The 17,762-nt window shown below is 36.1% G+C and overlaps 3 protein-coding genes across 4 annotated transcripts; 2 read left to right on the top strand and 1 right to left on the bottom strand.

Moving 5' to 3' along the window:
- Positions 1-2,459: 2,459 nt before the first annotated feature.
- Positions 2,460-3,625, bottom strand: LOC141816826 (protein EMBRYO DEFECTIVE 514-like). The gene is made up of 2 exons (XM_074704556.1): positions 3,237-3,625; positions 2,460-2,930 (listed from the first exon to the last, which is right to left on the bottom strand). Exons 1-2 carry the CDS (start codon positions 3,585-3,587, stop codon positions 2,619-2,621), a joined length of 663 nt encoding a protein of 220 aa, XP_074560657.1. The 5' UTR covers positions 3,588-3,625; the 3' UTR covers positions 2,460-2,618.
- Positions 3,626-4,819: 1,194 nt separating this feature from the next.
- LOC141816816 (putative mitochondrial adenine nucleotide transporter BTL3) lies at positions 4,820-6,725 on the top strand. Its single transcript, XM_074704548.1, has 4 exons — positions 4,820-5,478; positions 5,553-5,856; positions 5,946-6,416; positions 6,517-6,725. Exons 1-4 carry the CDS (start codon positions 4,910-4,912, stop codon positions 6,583-6,585), a joined length of 1,413 nt encoding a protein of 470 aa, XP_074560649.1. The 5' UTR covers positions 4,820-4,909; the 3' UTR covers positions 6,586-6,725.
- A 5,843-nt stretch (positions 6,726-12,568) lies between these two features.
- Positions 12,569-16,116, top strand: LOC141821382 (AT-hook motif nuclear-localized protein 10-like). 2 transcript variants are annotated; one of them, XM_074708806.1, is made up of 6 exons: positions 12,569-12,712; positions 13,305-13,834; positions 14,551-14,603; positions 14,849-14,980; positions 15,290-15,451; positions 15,622-16,116. In XM_074708806.1, exons 2-6 carry the CDS (start codon positions 13,333-13,335, stop codon positions 15,856-15,858), a joined length of 1,086 nt encoding a protein of 361 aa, XP_074564907.1. In that variant the 5' UTR covers positions 12,569-12,712; positions 13,305-13,332; the 3' UTR covers positions 15,859-16,116. The 2 variants fall into 2 exon arrangements, with proteins under 2 accessions (XP_074564907.1, XP_074564906.1); XM_074708805.1 differs by having other exon boundaries at positions 13,228-13,834.
- Positions 16,117-17,762: the final 1,646 nt, after the last annotated feature.

The raw sequence follows: 17,762 nt of genomic DNA, 5'->3' as shown, positions 1-17,762 counted from the left end.
TATCCATAATGACATCCATATCCCTTATGGTTCTTCTTCTATATCTACTAGCTTTTAACCTCTTCTCGCCTTAGCAACACGGCCGGCGATGGCGGCGGCGCATTTCTTCTTCGGCGCCTCCGTTTCCTCCCGAATCCTTCACGATCCCACTCCTTCTGCTCTCTCCGGCACCTCAGCTGAGCCCGAAATAGTCAGGGCTGAGCCCGAAATAGTCAGGGTTTATGGGTACTGGTCGATATCTCTCCAATGGAATAGCTAATAATAGTTACTTAGTACATCAAGTTCTCGTGCATTTCTCATACTACACAGAACATACGATTCTCATTTAAGTTCTTCACCACCTTCGTTTTAGTCACAGAAACTCTGGTTCATGCTGAATCTTTCAATGAGATCTTGTTGCCTAGAAGATGGCAATCATGTACCTTGAGACATCTTATGGATTTGGTTTTATTTCTTGTTGTTTTTTCAAATAATCTATAAGACGATTTATGTCTGCTTTAAATTCTTTAAGTTTCGCAAAGGTAATTGCAATTGTGCAAGGTGAGGATTGCACTGTTCAATACCCTTGCTTTGCTTCGATCTCTTATTTTTCTTTCTGTTTGAAATTTTCCGATAGGTACATCCTCGTGTTGCCACTGGAAATAAAACATTCAAATTTGGTATCCGAAATGAGAAACTTCAATGGTTTTTTGATGCAGTAAAGACACATTCAACTGAAATTAATCTTGTAGGAGTTCATTGCATCTAATTGGATCGACTATTACAAAGGTACTTGGCTACTCACATGGTCTATTCATCAACCATCTCACTGTGGCTAGTGTTCTACATGAACAGTTTGTTTCCTTGTGCTGATGATTTAACAGAGTAGGTATTGATCTGGTGTGCTATAGTTTTATGTGAAATTTACTAGATTATGGGAACTGGTTGCATGCCTTTTGCCTGAAAAGTAGATCATATATATGTGCTCCATTCCATAACTAACAAAGTTTACTTGTGTGTAACTCCATGCTTTGCTGCTTCTTCAGCAAGTCTATTGGAAACGAAGAAACTTTATTTTTTTGCATGCTATGATGTATTACAATATTGGTCAGTCTGATGATTGTAAGCACAAACCGATCGGTATGTGATGAAGTAACATTTGTAAATAATTTTCACAATGTATGAGTCGTTAGATGTCTGATGTTTCTCAGTGCCTATGTTAGCTGGATGGATATATCTAGAGATGCTGCTGTTCTGATGGTGAATTTCATCGACCAAACCAGAGCACAAGGCTTCCAGCTGCAGTACTTGAATATTGGAGGTGGTCTTGGTATTGATGGACCTCATAAACACTGTAAGATAGATAGATCTATGTACTTTAAAAAAAACATATTTTCTTGGTACTTATTGTGGCAATTACATCTAGATCTTCATCTTAAATGTGTTTTCCTGTATTCTATAGCAGTTTTAAAATTTAGAAGAAAAAATTCAATTCACTGGCCAACTCGAGCTCGTCATGGGTTTATCCGTGCGAATTGCAAGCTTAGATGGATGATCCATTTTAAAATGGATTGATAAAGTGCTAACTTAATTCGATTGTTCTTGTTATACAGAAACTCAAAAATTTACATCACATCGTAGCAATTAAATTGTTACAATTTGAATTTAATCAAAATTCAAGTATTTATGGTTGTTGTTGCCATTTGAATGGATCAAAATTTAAGTTTAGCAATTACAATGTAATAACTATTATAACGTAATTTAAATGAAAAACAATTATAGAATGTTTGAAGAATTGCGCACTGTCAAAGGTATCATTTTAATTAAAAATAAATGTGAAACACCCTTTGACTATTTGGAATATAAGAAAAAAAAAGGACACTTTTTTAATTTTTGTCCCATATCTCACTCTTTTAGAGTAAGAAAGAGGTAGAGGTAGGAGATGGTTAGGTTAGATTCTACAAAAATATAACTTTTTTTTTAAAAAAAAATAAAATCTACCACCCTAACCGTCTCACGATTATTTATGAGAAGATAAATAAATATAACTTTTTTTTAAAAAAAATAAAATATGTCACTCTAACGGCCCCATAATTATTTATGAGAAGATAAATCGAGAAGCTGCAGTTGATCACGACGAAAGAGAGTATTATTTCAGCTTTGTTGAAATTTGAATCCTTGTCCTCTTCTGAAATCTATTCCATCGTAACCAACTCAGCTATGTTCGAAGACACGAAAATGTAACCTCTTGATGCATGTTCGTGCCATCAATAAATATTTTTTTTTAAAAATGATAAATCCCAATCAGTCTCATGGACTCAATTTCTGGGGGTGACCGATCCGATCCCACGGAAATTTCCCACCAACCACCGAGTAAATCGGGAAATATTTCAAAAGTCTTATCTACTATGGATTATTAAAAAAATTACTACAAAATTAGTAAAATTTCAAATTAACCCTAGATTGAGCAATAAATAATCTTAAAAATCAGCAACGGAACCAATTGCTGATCAAACGGGAATAATAATTACTCATCAAATCATCGCAACACAAGGTTCTATTTTATCGGAATCATAGCCAACAAACACTATTTCAAATTCTTAAAAATAAATAAAAATAAAAAACATAAAGCAATTAATCTACCTCCTGAAACCGCCTCTCCTTCCGTGGCCTCGACCACCTCTCCGACCGCCTCGGCTCCCGTTTCTGTCGCCCGAGGAGTTACCGGACGGCAAATCAGCTTTCATGTTATCGGGCAATGGCAGTATCTTATCGACACATTTGCGGAAGCTAAAATCGTCAGTACTTCCATCGACGTGAACAAGGAAGAAGCATCGACTCTTCCATGTCGGGTGGTAGCGAACCTGGAACGCCTCGATCCCTACTCCGATCTTCTTTGCGGGTTCAGGATGTCCTTTCTTCAGCAAGTCCAATAATACCAGATGCTCATACTGCAAGATTAAAACAAAAACATTGTGAATTAGCAAGTGTGTATTAATTAGTATTCTAGTTTGATTCCTGAATTGCTGTTTTTGTCGCTTTTGCATCTTCTTGTCCATTACTTGCATAGCTCAATAGCAAGATTAACTTCAAGAAAATCGACTAGAATCAAAGCTACAAAGGTGAATACCATACCAACTACTGTTAAAATCTCCATTATCGTCGTGAAGTAGGTCGAATTTTAGGGTTTACTTCAAAACTAGAATAAGCTGATCGATCAACAGGAGATCATGCGTTAAATCAAAAAAAAATCTCACCTTGTTGAGATTCAGATTGGGCGACCAAGAACGGAGAAGCTTCAGGAAGTATTCGAACATCTCGATTGACGATCCAAATACCTTCGGTCCGACAGTTGCTCCCACCGCTTCGCTCTCCTCTTCGTTTCTTCCCACCTCCATATCTCCTCCGACTTCCTCCTTTCCGTCAAGTCCATCGGTATCTCCTTCTTGTAATGATTCCTCCACCTTGTGCCTCTTCGAATCACTGTTCTCCCCGTTCACCTCCTCTCTTTCCCGTTTGTTTGGGCCTTCGGACTCCGGCGTCATCTCTTCCGCCGCGATCTCGTCGCCCTCGACCAAGTGGGGCTTCTCGGAGACCTCTTCCGCCATATGTCGAAAAAAAACAAAAAACTGGCGACGGAGTAGCGTGCGATGCTGGTTCGAGTAGGCAAAACCCTAACCTTCTCCATTTATTTATAGATATCTTCTATCTGAAGGACGGTTTAGATTGTTATGCCAGCGTGCACGAATCTTGATGCAACCACCTTCAAAAGCCCATTAAGATTTCGGCCTTTACGAGCCCATCAAGCAAATAAATAAATAAATATATATATATATATATATATATATATATATATATATATATAGTGCTTAAAATGTCATGAAATTGAAAAAAAAAAACCAAGGGTCCCCACATATATTATCCACTTTGGACTCACACTCTCATGATTTTATTTTTTAATTTTACTCAAAAGGCTTTATATCAATATAAATATCTCCATCTTATAATTCCAGAATCTTTTTCATGTATTTTCAATGTGAAATTTTGATTATATCCCAACAAAATTTGCATCTTTTCATTCTCTTCTATTATTATCCACATCACACGAGCTATTTGAAGAACTAAATTGTCTCTTACAATTGCCTACATGTATTCTCCTCGGCCTTATGCTCTAAAGTTTGGATTGAAGCCCACAAAGTGGGATTTCACTTTCAAACTCATTCTTTGGAGTCCTTTGATTGGCAAACTACAAAATCCTATATAGGTGTCGATAGTTGGCATGTATTGCCACATTTAGGATATCGTGTAGGGAGTCTACACTAATAAGAATGTGAAAGGTAACATATAACCTAATTGTTATGCCATAAATAAATGATGCAAGGTTAGCAAAAGCAAAGTGGGAATAAACATAGATTCCCACCATGGTTTCTTCTTTAGTTCGTATTGAGCAAACTAGAAGCTTTCAATATTGGTTGGGTCAGGTAAGTACATTAAAGTATTTCAGCCCAGCAAAAGCATTTTGATAGATGCTTCTGAAAAATCAAGAACAATGTTTGCATCTTATACAATGTGGTTTCATCTTCCAACGCTCATCTTAAGTTTAATCGATCAATTTTGTTTCCAGTTCATGGTTTATTAATTTATTGTGATGTGTTTTCAGTTCAATTAAATTATTGTTTTAATCTTCTCCTTTGATAATAATGGTATCGCTAAATTGATAAATAAATAATAAAAGTAAAAAAATTAATTCATAAATAAATAATAAAAGGTACATAAAATAAATAGATAAATAAATAAAGGTTGTTCATTCCATCCGTGTCGTTTCTTGTTGCACCTCGAGGTCTCGTCGACCATGTCCGCCCGCTCGCTTCCCTCCGCCGCGCTCTCCGAAGTCTGAACCCTAGCGAATCCCGCTGCCTCCCTCGCCGCGATGCCGGCGATGCTGGAGTTCCGCTTCCGCACTGCTACCCTCTCTGGAATCCGCACCACAGACGAGGTCTCCGACCACCATCCGCCCCTCTTCGCCGCCAGCGTCCACCTCTTTCTGGATCTCCGATGCGAGCACGAATCACCCACCATTAATCCAAGCCCTAGAAGAAAGCTCGCTCCTTTGGCCGCCATCCTCCCCGGAATCCAGGCCTCTGACCACCCTTTCATCCTCTTCGCCGTCGGAGGGCAGCTCTCTCAGAATCCCCGATGCAAGCCCGAATCTACCATTTCTACACCTCCTCTCCGCTTAAAGCCCGCTCTTTTCGCCGCAATCGGATGGGGATCCCCTGCCGCCGGCCGGAATCCCTTGTCCTCGGTCAGCTTATCGGTGAAGGGGGGCGACGCTTTGGAATCGGTGGCTTCATCGGTGACGGAGGACCAGAAAATGAGTGCTATCCGTAACAGGAACCAAAAGCAGGATACCAATCGCAGAGTCCAGAGGGCAAAAGCCACCGCCATGAACACCACCAAGCACCTCTGGTCTGGCGCCGTCGCCGCCATGGTTTCCAGGTATTGAGGATTATAATTTGGACAAATTTCTTCCCTCGACATCATCCTGAAACAATCCATTCTCGTTGCGTCAGAACCTTCGTTGCTCCTCTCGAGAGGCTGAAGCTGGAATACATCCTTCGCGGCGAACAAAGCCATTTGCTTGCCCTCATCCACAAAATCGCCACCACGCAAGGCCTCAAGGGCTTCTGGAAAGGCAACCTTGTGAACATTCTTCGCACTGCGCCCTTTAAAGCAGTTCACTTCTGCGCCTACGACACTTACCGGAAGCAGCTCCTTCAACTCTCCGGCAGACAAGAGATCACCAACTTCGAGCGGTTCATTGCCGGTGCCGCCGCTGGTATCACTGCCACCGTCCTCGGCATTCCACTGGACACGGTACGGCATAGCGTTCAATCGCGTGCCGCCTTGATTTCTTTGAGAGAGGTAAATAGGAACTCACCTCACAATTCAGTGCTTGTGTTTAGATTCGAACCAAGATGCTGGCGCCAGGAGGGGAAGCTTTAGGCGGCATTGTAGGGGCTTTTCGATACATGGTGCGAACTGAGGGGTTCTTCTCGCTTTACAAGGGGCTCGTGCCGTCCCTTGTGAGCATGGCACCTTCGGGTGCAGTCTTCTACGGTGTTTACGATATGTTGAAGACAGCTTATTTGAGTTCACCTGAAGGGAAGAAGAGGGTGGCTCTGATGAGGCAGCAAGAAGGGAAGCAGGTGAACGCACTGGATCAGCTGGAGCTTGGACCTTTGAGGACGTTGTTGTATGGGGCCGTCGCTGGTTGTTGTGCTGAAGCGGCTACATATCCATTTGAAGTGGTGCGGCGGCAGTTGCAGATGCAGGTTCGTGCAAACAAGATGAGTGCAGCGGCGACGCTCGTGAAGATAGTCGAGCAAGGTGGTCTGCCTGCGCTCTATGCCGGCGTGGTTCCCAGCTTGTTACAGGTACACTAAATAATTGAGCCAAAATGCAGTTTGAAGATGAGAATGATAGAAATACTAACCTTGATCTAATTTGATGGGGGTGTTCATGCTTACATCTCAGGTTCTACCTTCTGCTTCCATTAGTTACTTGGTGTATGAGATCATGAAGATAGTGCTGAAGGTGGAATGAAACAGCTGACAATTCATGCATCTTCCATTCTTTAACCATTTGAGAAAGGATTCAGGCAAATTACTTCTTTCTCTCTCTTTATCTTTGCTCTTACTGCTAATATATTCGAATAAACCAAATCAGAGATATCAAGCTTTGTTACTGTGCCATTTGTAATATGAATCAATTGAATTTGATTCTATGAATTGATTTATGTTAAAGCTAAGGAAAGAAATAGGAATGAGAAAAAAAAGAGGGAATGAACAAACAGTTTTAAAAACTATGCCATCCCACCCAGTAAACAATAAAAAGGCCAAGAAGCTTTTTCCCTCACCCTTTTCTTCCATAGATCTTTCTAGCGTAGGAAACTGATTAGGCGACAACAAATGTTTACTCGCAAATCAATCCACAAGTCTAGTCGAGACATTCCAGTAAAACATTCCAATTCTTTAACAGTGAAATTGCATATCATTGAGAATTCTGATGATAATTCTGAGTTTTTGCATGGTTCTTATGTAAACTAGATGCGATTAAGAGCTAACTGCGAAGTCACTATTCGCCTAAGATGAAAGAAGGCTATTTGTGTCCATGAGATTAGGCGACCAGGTGGTATAATGAAAAAAAAAGGATGAATCAAATGCTACTCATACAAAAATAATCCAATTCTAGATTTCGCAGTAATCACTTACGCTCTGTTTGGGAGGAGGTGAGGGAAAGGGAGGGAAAGGTAAGGTAAAGGATCCTTGAAAGTCACCTGTGGTACAATCCGATTCAGAAATGTTTCAGTGTCATCTTGGACATCCGAGGCACAATTCTCTCGTTTATGGTGAGTGAAGCTCTTGTATGCTGCATTGAACGAGTATTCAACATTCTGGTAAGAATGAACATAAGTAAAATGGAGTGGGAAAAAGGGAAAAAGTCACGATCATAAAAAATATCACTTACGGAAAAGATGAGCAAGGCCGCACTTGAAGTCTGACAAATCTTGTTATATCTCTCTCACGATCTGACGCAACACTAAAGGCATACAAGTTAGGTATTTGATGGAGAATCTAACATGAAAGATACATCTGGCATCCATTGGTAAGAAATATAAGAGATCGACGACAACAAAACTCCATCGAATGATAAGGGTATAATTCAGGCGCCAATTCACATCGATTACTAAGCGAGACAAAATCAAACAATAATCGGAAATAAAGGTGATAGCGTTGGGGGCGATTGAACCTTAGCAGTGATGAGATGGCATCCGCGCCAGTAGGCAGGTATGACGAGCCACAGTGCCAGCAGCGAGCGATGAGTGGGCGAGCGCCCTTCTGAGATCTCAAAATAAGGGATCGCCGGAGAGAAGAGGAACTTGGTGGAGAAGGCAGTCGAAGCAGCTCCCATCGGCAAGGAAGCGAGGGCAAGAAAAAGTAGTTTGGGGTTCCAGAAATTCAGTCTCGACGAACCGAAAGATCTAGAAGCTCCTCACTTAGTCGCCACCAATCATTGAAATACCGAAATATATATAATATACTGACCCCTATTATATATATATATATATATAATATTAAATAATATTATCTATTTATATAATATCACTTAAACCATCTATAAATATCCCACTTAAACTTAAGTAATATGAGACCATATAAATATTCATATTAATTAAAAAATAATTACTAATGATAAAAGAAAATAAATTTTATTTAAATATAAATTATGATATAATAGACTATCAAATCTAACAATATAAAACGATAAATATATAATTGCCTCTGCCTAATGAATAAAAATTTAATTATTGTTATTAAATATAACATAACATAAAGTATCATTTCCCACCTAACCCACCATGAGTTGCTGGCCCATTAAGCCATAGTAAGCCGAAGGCGGTCTCTAAATAAGATCAGGCCGTATGACACTTAATCCATTTTGGACTGTCATCCCAAATTGGAAACAACATTCGATCCATCCTTTGCTAATTAATATATGCAAATTATCATTCGCGTAAATTAATATCCTTGGATATAGTTGAGTTGGTTATAACGGAACAGAGTTGGAGAAAAGGACAAGGGTGCGAATCTCAATGAAGTCAAGATAATATCTTCTTTCGTCGTGGTCAATTACAGTTTCTCAATTTAACTCTTCACAGATAATCGTGAGATCGATCATATGAGACTGTTAGGATAGTAAATTTCACTTTTGTTGCAAAAGATATAAGATCAGTACACTCATGGCCAAGCTCTTTCAGGAGGTCGGATCCGCATTTGGACGCTTCTTTTGAGGTCAACTTCCATCGGGTCAGTCTCGATCGAGTCAGCACTTATCAGGTTCGGCGATTATCAGGTCGGATTTTGTTGGATCAGTCTCTATCGAATTAATTTCAGTTGAGTCAACTTTTTTAGAGTGACGCGAGGACTATGGCAAAGGTAGCCGACATGGACGATTGGAAAAATCAAAGAGAGATTAGAAAGACACTTACACATATATTGACACGTCACATTCGACACTCAACTCAGATTTATAAGGAGAGAGAGGAAGGACAATGTGAAATAAAAAAAATTATAGAACACAATATTTTAGTATGCCTTTTTCTTTATATTGATATTGTTATCTTTAAAAAAATATAATCCTAGTTAGTCGCATTAACTCAATCCCTGAGATGACTGGTCCGATTCTATGAAAATTTCTCACCGACCATAAGGGTAAATCGGGAAGCGCACGCAGTGGCCAACCCAGATGCTCAGCATCCTTTGATTGCGATTTTTATTTGAAGAAAAATTCTTACAAATACGCCGTAGTTGGGGATCGAACTGTGGATGTCTAGGTGACAACCTGAATATCCTACCGTTATCTAATATAGGGAATAGAGAGGTAAGCCAGATTCCTCATAATTGTACCGTTTTGTAACTCGCACCTTCCTATAACCAACATCTTTTCTGTTATGTAACTACAGTGTTTTGTCTAAGCAGCAAAGTTTGGGTGGTGCACAGTAATAAGTCTGGTCAATCGGACTAAACTCGGACATGACTCGGACTAACTCACTTTGAATTTGGATGTTTTATCGAGTTGACTTGAATTAAGTTAGATGAATACTAAGCAGACTGGAGTTGAACTCCGAAGAACTGATCTGACCTGATTCAAGCTTCTCGCGATTAGACTGACTTGATCCGAGTTTCGTCTTGAATCGGACTGATCAGTATTCATGTTAATTGAATCCGGAACTTGTCACATGGCCCCTGCCATTTCCACTATATTATATATCTATATATAACCATTTATTATTAAAATTATTTTTTAATTTTTATTTCTTTTATGTAAGAATTAAAAATCAGATTTAAATAAAATCTCATCTCTAAATTCTAAATTCTAAACTCTGTACTCGACTACTCTTACTTCTTAAACCCGTCGTGCAAAATTATCATTAGAAAAGAAATATCTATCCAAGCACGACAATTTAAAATAAAGGGCCTTAAATTATTTCTTGAAAATAATTAAATTTAAAATAGTAAAATATGAAAGACATACTTTTTTCTAGGGGTGTAAAAAAAAAAGGAAGAGCTATCTCTTTGACAAAATACCTAAAAAGGCATTTATTCTCCTTCAAGCTAAATTTTCAACAAGACCTGGCCCACTCATGACAATTTTTCCAACCAAATTTGAAGTTTGTCTTTGACTTGTTCATTCAAAAGAAATACTTCTATAAACCACTTAACTTTTTAGCTAACTTTCCATTTTAACCCTATAATTTATCGGCTTTATGAAAACAATTTTAGAATTTTAAATATTTGAATTTTTTTCACGTAAAGTGAGCCGATAAACGATACACGACAAATCTTTGGGAGCGAAACAAAATATTTGAAAGTTTTGAAGGCCAATTGGAGTAGATTAGATATGGCCTACACCAAATCAAATCAAATCAAAGTCTAGTTCCAACTTGTCGAGTTGCTTGCAAGGGCAGGCCACCAACCAAGAGCACTCCTTGATTTATGCAAACAAGCAACGAGAACAAGAGCCTTTGAAATTTGACTTTATCACCCATTTTTTATTTTAATTAAAAAACATTTTAGAAAAAGAAAAAAGCATGTTGGTCGTTGTCTTGTTGGTGGTCCTCTAAACTTTTAGCATTATGCAATTTTACCCCTAAAAGTTTAAAAAATATATATATAAATTTATATAAGCTCATGTGGCACAAAAATTAATTTTCATAATTTATGCTATCAAACTGTTATTCTATAAAAAAAAAGTTCAATTTGCCACTTAAAGTTTACTATTTTTTAGATTTGATCTAGAATTTTTATAGTATTATCATTTGGCCTCTAATTCACTTAAATCAATAGTATTAAGTGACAATGTTAACATTAGGAGTTGGAATAATATAAACTGAAAAACACTGAGGAACTTTTAAAGACTTTAATTTCTGAAAATAAAAAAATATTTTGAAAAAGGATGTAAATTGAAATTTATAATTTTAAAATAGAATAATTTATTTATAAAATATTCATCCTTATTCTAATCTTCTTATTTATTTATTTTATTAATATCACAAGAGGAGCAAAACAAAAGGAAAAAAAAATTAAAAAGTTGGGTTGTCGTAGGTTTTTAATTGAAATGGAAAGAACATCACGTTTTGTCTTTTTTTACTCTTGACCTAACCATAATATTATTATTATTATAATTATTATTAAATATTTAATTTTTTCAATTAATTAATTTAGAAAATGATCTATTTGATTTTACAGAAATTTCTCATCGACTATTAAAATAAATCTAGAAGTGTCACAGTACTATATTGGCATATTGACCTTTGTAGTTCTTCCACCATTATAGGATCCAAAATTGATACTTGATCCCTCAATATAATTTTTTCCTCTAAATTAAAAGCCCAAGCATATTCTAGTTATGGATCAAATCAATGTTTAAGTTCTAGAGGCTTGACTCACTTTATTATTATTATTATTATTAATTAAAGGTGGTTTGCTTCCAAATTAATCCAAGATAATAGTTTCACATGTTTTCTACTATTAAATAATTATTGGGGGGAAAAATAAATAAAAGCCTAATCAATAATTTCATCTTTTTGCTTAATTAGAAAGGAAGGAAAAGAAAAGGATTCCCCCTATTTTCCATCCTTTTCTTACATTACAATTTACTTCTTAGAAATAATCTTAGATTACAATTTACTTCTTAGAAATAAATTAAAATTGATTAATTTTTCTTAAGATTGTATTTTCAATGCTAAAGTACATCTATACCAAAAAATGATATATTTTTAATATTTATTTGGTTGATTTTTATTTTTTAGGCAATTAATAGGTACTAATTTGGGCTTCTTTAAAATTATTTCTTTATAATTTAAGCTGAAAAATAATTGAATCAAATTAAATAGTGTCATTAATTGTAGGAAAACAAAATTTTAAATCATCATTTAAGCAAAACAAATAATGTAGTAAATAAATATATTTTTTTGCAAAATGACCCTTATTTTGTGATTATTTAAGCAAAAAGGAGAGAAAGTATATTTCACTTTTTATGGTGGATGAACCTATCACATCAGGCATTTTTAGTACAAATCTTGATGCATAAACAAATCTCGTCCGTAGAGATTATATCAACGAGCAATTTCAAAATAGGCCGCTTATATTAAGGAATCACAAATCAAGCCCTTCGATTTCTTAATGAGATGAGCTTTCATTTGTGAAAATGATGGATTAAAATATTAATTAAGCTTTCTAATTTATAAATAGTTTAACAAACTAAAAAATTGATTGTTTTATTATTTTAATGTAAAAATAACTTGAAAATCAATTAACTTTTTGTTATTATTTTAAAAAATATTTTTAATCTATATATATATAGATATATTTAAAATATGAATTATCTAATTTGAAGATTTTAGATGTAAGGGCTAATTTGAGCATTTGCAATAGTAAAGGTCGTATTTGGAAAATTATTCCTGATTAGGTTTAATTGATATATTATTTTGCCACTGAGCAATTTCGGCGGCTTTATTTTTTTTTTCGGGTGCGAAAAAGGTCGAATTCCAGAGAGAGAAAGGCTTTGGGGAAATTATTAAAGGGGAGAATAATTTCCTCCAATTTATTCCTCTCGTGCTTGGTGCGAAAAGATTTTTTTGGGTGTTTCAGCTCTAGAAGATTACCAGGTCATTACTTTATTTTTTCCCCGACCAAAATCGATATTTTTTTTGGGTTTATTCTCTCATTTCCCGAAATTATCTGTCAAAATCATGTTTTTCAGAGTATTTATGATGGGAAAAAGAAATTTTGAGGATGATTTGGCGATCGGAGTGCAATTTTTTTTTTCTAGTTTGTTTACTTGGCCTTGATTTTCGGTTTACCCTTTCCCTTCTCGATCTGGAACTTGTATTAGGGTTTTATATTCTCTTCGGGTGCGGTTTTCTACAGTATGTAGAATTTTGGGTTTGATTGTTGCAGCTTGTTTCCTTGTTCGAGAAAAAAGAGTTCAAATTTTGGTTTCTAGGGTTATGGGTTTAGGAATTGTTTTGCTGCAGTGATTGAGTTGCGTGGTCGAGTAGGGTTTCAGTGTAAAAGATGCATCTTTCGGTTGATTTCCTGTTTGATCCTCGTCGTTCTTCCTGGAAGTTGCTAAATTTGGAGCCCTTTGAGGGTCTAAAGATTCAAAATTTCTTCATTTCAGTGGAGGTTCTCGACTTCGATTTTACTCCGAAGAGTAGCTCTGCCGTTACTGTTGCTGAAGAGTTAGTATTTTGGTAGGTAGTGTGTTTTGAGCTCTCTTCCTTGCATGGAAGTGAGACCGGATTGGATCATGGCGAGTAGAGAATCCCCCTTCAACATCAGTCTACAGTCCGTGCCGCAGCCGATGCAGAGCGTGCGATTAGCCTACACGGCCGATGGCACGGCAATTTACAAGCCAGTAAGCAGTTCACCTCCTGCTGCTCCTCAACCTCCTCCTACTTATCAAGGAGGAGGTGGAGGTGGAGGTGGAGGAGGAGGGAGTCCTGGAGCTGCTGACGCTGGCTCTGCAGCCCTAACAGCCCACGGCTTGAACATGAACATGAACATGAACATGAACATGAACATGAGCATGGGAGAACCCATCAAAAGGAAGCGAGGACGACCGAGGAAGTATGGTCCTGATGGCCTTGCCTTGACCCCTTTATCAACGGCTGGTCCATTGTCTCCATCTGGGATGGGCAACACAGCACCTTCGAGCTCGACCAATGGTGCAAAGAAACGTGGCCGGCCGCCTGGTTCTACCAATAAGCCGAAGATGAGTCCTCTTGGTAAATCCCTCTGCTTTCCTTGCTTAACAATTAGCAATTTTATGAAGCAGTGAACCAACACCCATGCTTCGGTGGAGTTATGCTCTTCTTGTTGTGTTCTTAAAAACCTAAGTCAGATGGATTCTGTTTCTTGGCATCTTATTCCTCCTATAGGATTGGTTTACTCTATCCAAGATATAAAATAAGGTTGCTGGTTATAGAGATTTACATTTGGTGCATGGTATATTTTTTCTTTTCTTTTCTTTTTTTTGGGTCAAAATTACACCCATGACCTCTTCTTCCTGTTTTATTGTGGTTTGAGTGATTCATAAACAATTAAAATGCAACATTGTAAAAATACAGCTAAAATCCTTGATCGTGTCGTGTAATATTGTACATGGCTTCATTTTTCTTTGGTCTAACAATAATATAATGCATTGATACTTGTTCCTTTTGACTCAATTCCTTTGTTAGCCAGATTTATCTTAATAGTGTCATTCTGAATAAATGCTGAGTTGATACTTTCAGTCGATATATTATCTTGTTGACAAGTTTCCAATTTTCACTTCACATTTGTAAGTATTACGTGTGTGTAACGATTAACATCATTCTTGGATGCACTGTGCAGATTCTTGCAATGTAATTTCTTTTATACATATAACACAATTGGCGTTGAGCCTGTTAACAATAATGTTGTTTTTACTACTCATTTCTTTGTAATTTGACTTGTTTGACAGGACCAGCTGGAACTTCATTCACTCCTCATGTTATTACAGTAATGGCAGGAGAGGTATTCATTTACTTTCTCATCATGTCGAGTTTGTTTTACGGCGCAGACAATGATTGGTTATATCAATGTTTGCTGCATTGGCTTTGTTCATTTATTCTCTTATCGTAATTATTCTAAACTTAAGCGACTGAGTGTGTGTATCTGAGTTTCTCTTGCATTTTTTTTAATAGTTTCATAAGTTATGCACCATGGATATTGTACGCATATCGGTTATCAATGAAAAAAAATTGAATTTCTTGTTACAGGATGTATCTTCCAAAATTATGTCATTTTCTCAGCAAGGATCCCGTGCCATCTGCATTCTTTCAGCTAATGGTGCTATATCTAATGTAACTCTACGTCAGCCTGCAACTTCTGGTGGTAATGTAACTTATGAGGTTTGTAGATCTCACCACCAAACTATGCTTTCAGACGATGTTGCACTTCCGATTTGTGGTCTTCTGTTATTTCATCATATTATCTATTGCTCAGTGTAGATGTAGCCCTCAAACACTTATTCAGCAACTCTTGATAATAGCTTAATTTGCTGTCACTTGTACTTCGTTCCTTGCTTAAGTTTTGAAAGCTAAGCGAATTTCATAAACCGAATAATAGCTTAGGTTTATATTGTTCACTGGTTGCTTTGTTCAACATTGTATTTCAGAGCTACGGCCTCAGCTAGCTCACTTATACATGTACTTGTACAGGGTAAGTTTGAGATCTTATCATTATCGGGTTCATTTATGCTGTCGGAGAGTGGCGGGCAGCGCAGTCGAACAGGTGGATTAAGTGTCTCATTAGCTGGGCCTGATGGGCGTGTTTTGGGTGGGGGAGTAGCAGGGCTTTTACTGGCATCATCGCCGGTTCAGGTCTGTTAAAAGCATCATTAACCAATCGAACTTGTGTGTATCATGTCGCGCGATCTTAATTTCGTCTCGTCTAAACTACATTTTGTCACTAATGCTAATTCCAGTATTTTGAGTTAGATTCATGTCTGCAACCAAAGCTATGATCATGACTTAGTGATTGTTCTATCCAGGTGGTTGTGGGGAGCTTTATACCGGATGGGAAAAAGGAACCAAAACAGGCTAACCTCGCGGAACCTGTTTCCACCACCGGAAAACTTGTTGCAGGCGGGACGACCGGAGCCAGCAGCCCGCTGTCTCGTGGTGCATTGAGCGAATCCTCCGGCGGCCCTGGGAGCCCACTCAACCATAGTGTCGGCGCGTGCAATAACATCAATCTGCACGGTCTCTCGACGATACCCTGGAAATAACTTTTCATTTTGATCGTTAGTAGCAGAAAAGGCGCGATAATTTTAAATCTTTAGATCAAGTGAAGAGGGGAGAACATAGTGAAAGATCCCTGATATTTGTGTTTTAAGTCTTTAGGTATGATCAGTTCTTGCTTCAATGTGATTCTTCTTTGTAGTCTTAAGCTGTTGTATCAACTATCGAAAAGTGTTATTCGATATTGTATTACATTGATGTGCTTCTCTGATCTTAAATGCTTGGGACAAACACTACTTCAGTTATATTATGGATGTCATAATTTGAGAGCATGTGATTCGATATTCAAGTATAATTTTAGATTATAGTTTTTTTTTGTTTTTATCATTATTTCTTTATTTGCCACAATATAAAAACTATTAATATAATATTTAATAAAAAGTTGTTGATGTAATATTTAATAAAAATGAGCAAAAGTGGTCAAAGCCAATAGCTAGTTGTTACACGTAAAAGTTACATATTAGTTTTTATATGTTCTATTGTGATTAAATTATATTCATTTGAAATGTAATGAATGTTATGAAGTCTTTATTGTTTGTTTTGTTCATTGTAATATTATTTTAATTACGTTATCACTTAGAGAAGTAAAATCAAAATGATATAAAGTCATCATTATAAAAGCTAACAACTAACTTTTACATGTTGTACAAATTAGCAGGTAACTGTTATACGTTTGATCGTGATTGAATTATGTTCATTTGAAATATAATAAATATTATGGAGTTCTGTTTTACTTGTTGAAATGTTATTTTAACTATGTTTTTATTTAGAGAAGCAAAATCAAAATAATATAAAGTTACTGTTGTAGAAACTAATTGCACTACGTGTAAAACTAGCATTAACTTCTATACACAATCGAATGATTAGATAATGTAAGGGCATTTCGAGCAATTCAAGTTAAATGAGACGCCCATTTGTTTCGCTCGTTGAAATATTATTTTAACTATGTTATTACTCAAAGAAGCAAAATTAAAATGATATAAAATGACTGTGGTAAAAGTTAACAACTATCTTCTATATACATTGTAGAAGCTAGCAACTAATTTTTACATATTGTAGAAGCAGATTGTGATTGAATTATATTCATTTGAAATGTAATGAATGTTATAGAGTTCTGTTTTACTCATTAAAATATTATTATAATTAAATTTTTATTTAGAGAAATAAAATCAAAATATTATAAAGTTACTAATGTAGCTCTAACTTTTACAACGAGTAGAAGCTAGCAACTAGCTTCTACAACGTCTTAGTTGTTAGCTTTTACATATAAAGCTAGCAATCTTACTTTTACATAGTCGAATGATTATATAATATAAAGGCATTTTGAGCAATTCAAGTCAAATGAAGTGTGCATTTGTTTTGCTCGTTGAAATATTATTTTAATTAGATTATCATTGAGAAAAGTAAAATCAAAATGATATAAAATCATCATTGTAGAAGCTAACAACTAGCTTATATACATTGTAAAAATTAGCATGTAGTTGTTATACGTTGTAGAAACTACATGCTAGTTTTTACACACTTGATCGTGATTGGATTATGCTCATTTGAAATGAAATGAATATTATGGAGTTCTATTTTACTTGTTGAAATGCTATTTTAATTAAGTTATCATTTAGAGTAAAAAGTTAAAATGATATATAGTTATTATGTTAGAAGGTAACAATTAACTTCTAAACATATAAAAATTAATAACTAACTTCTACTATATTTAATTATTATCTTTTACACATGGTAAAAATTAGCATATAACTTTTACACAGACAAATAATTAAATAATATAAAAATATTTTAAACAATTCAAGTTAAATGAGATTTCCATTCGACTTTAATTAGAAATGGATTGTCCATCTCACGAAACATATGCTCTTTTCATTTTTGCCCAATAAAA

The sequence above is a fragment of the Curcuma longa genome, chromosome 2 (genome assembly GCF_044706935.1).
Source record: "Curcuma longa cultivar G26 ecotype Majalengka, Jawa Barat chromosome 2, ITB_CL_G26_1.1, whole genome shotgun sequence".
Taxonomy (NCBI): domain Eukaryota; kingdom Viridiplantae; phylum Streptophyta; class Magnoliopsida; order Zingiberales; family Zingiberaceae; genus Curcuma; species Curcuma longa.
This window is presented reverse-complemented; position numbering and strand designations above follow the sequence as displayed.

Bases quoted from the DNA above. Each gene is read 5' to 3' on its own strand.
- LOC141816826 (XM_074704556.1), bottom strand. From the start codon at position 3,587: ATGGCGGAAGAGGTCTCCGAGAAGCCCCACTTGGTCGAGGGCGACGAG. The intron at 2,931-3,236 runs GTGAGATTTTTT...TTAATCTTGCAG, and splicing joins CCAATCTGAATCTCAACAAG to TATGAGCATCTGGTATTATT.
- LOC141816816 (XM_074704548.1), top strand. From the start codon at position 4,910: ATGCCGGCGATGCTGGAGTTCCGCTTCCGCACTGCTACCCTCTCTGGA. The intron at 5,479-5,552 runs GTATTGAGGATT...TCGTTGCGTCAG, and splicing joins GTCGCCGCCATGGTTTCCAG to AACCTTCGTTGCTCCTCTCG. The intron at 6,417-6,516 runs GTACACTAAATA...CTTACATCTCAG, and splicing joins TGGTTCCCAGCTTGTTACAG to GTTCTACCTTCTGCTTCCAT.
- LOC141821382 (XM_074708806.1), top strand. From the start codon at position 13,333: ATGGAAGTGAGACCGGATTGGATCATGGCGAGTAGAGAATCCCCCTTC. The intron at 14,604-14,848 runs GTATTCATTTAC...TTCTTGTTACAG, and splicing joins TTACAGTAATGGCAGGAGAG to GATGTATCTTCCAAAATTAT. The intron at 15,452-15,621 runs GTCTGTTAAAAG...TGTTCTATCCAG, and splicing joins TGGCATCATCGCCGGTTCAG to GTGGTTGTGGGGAGCTTTAT.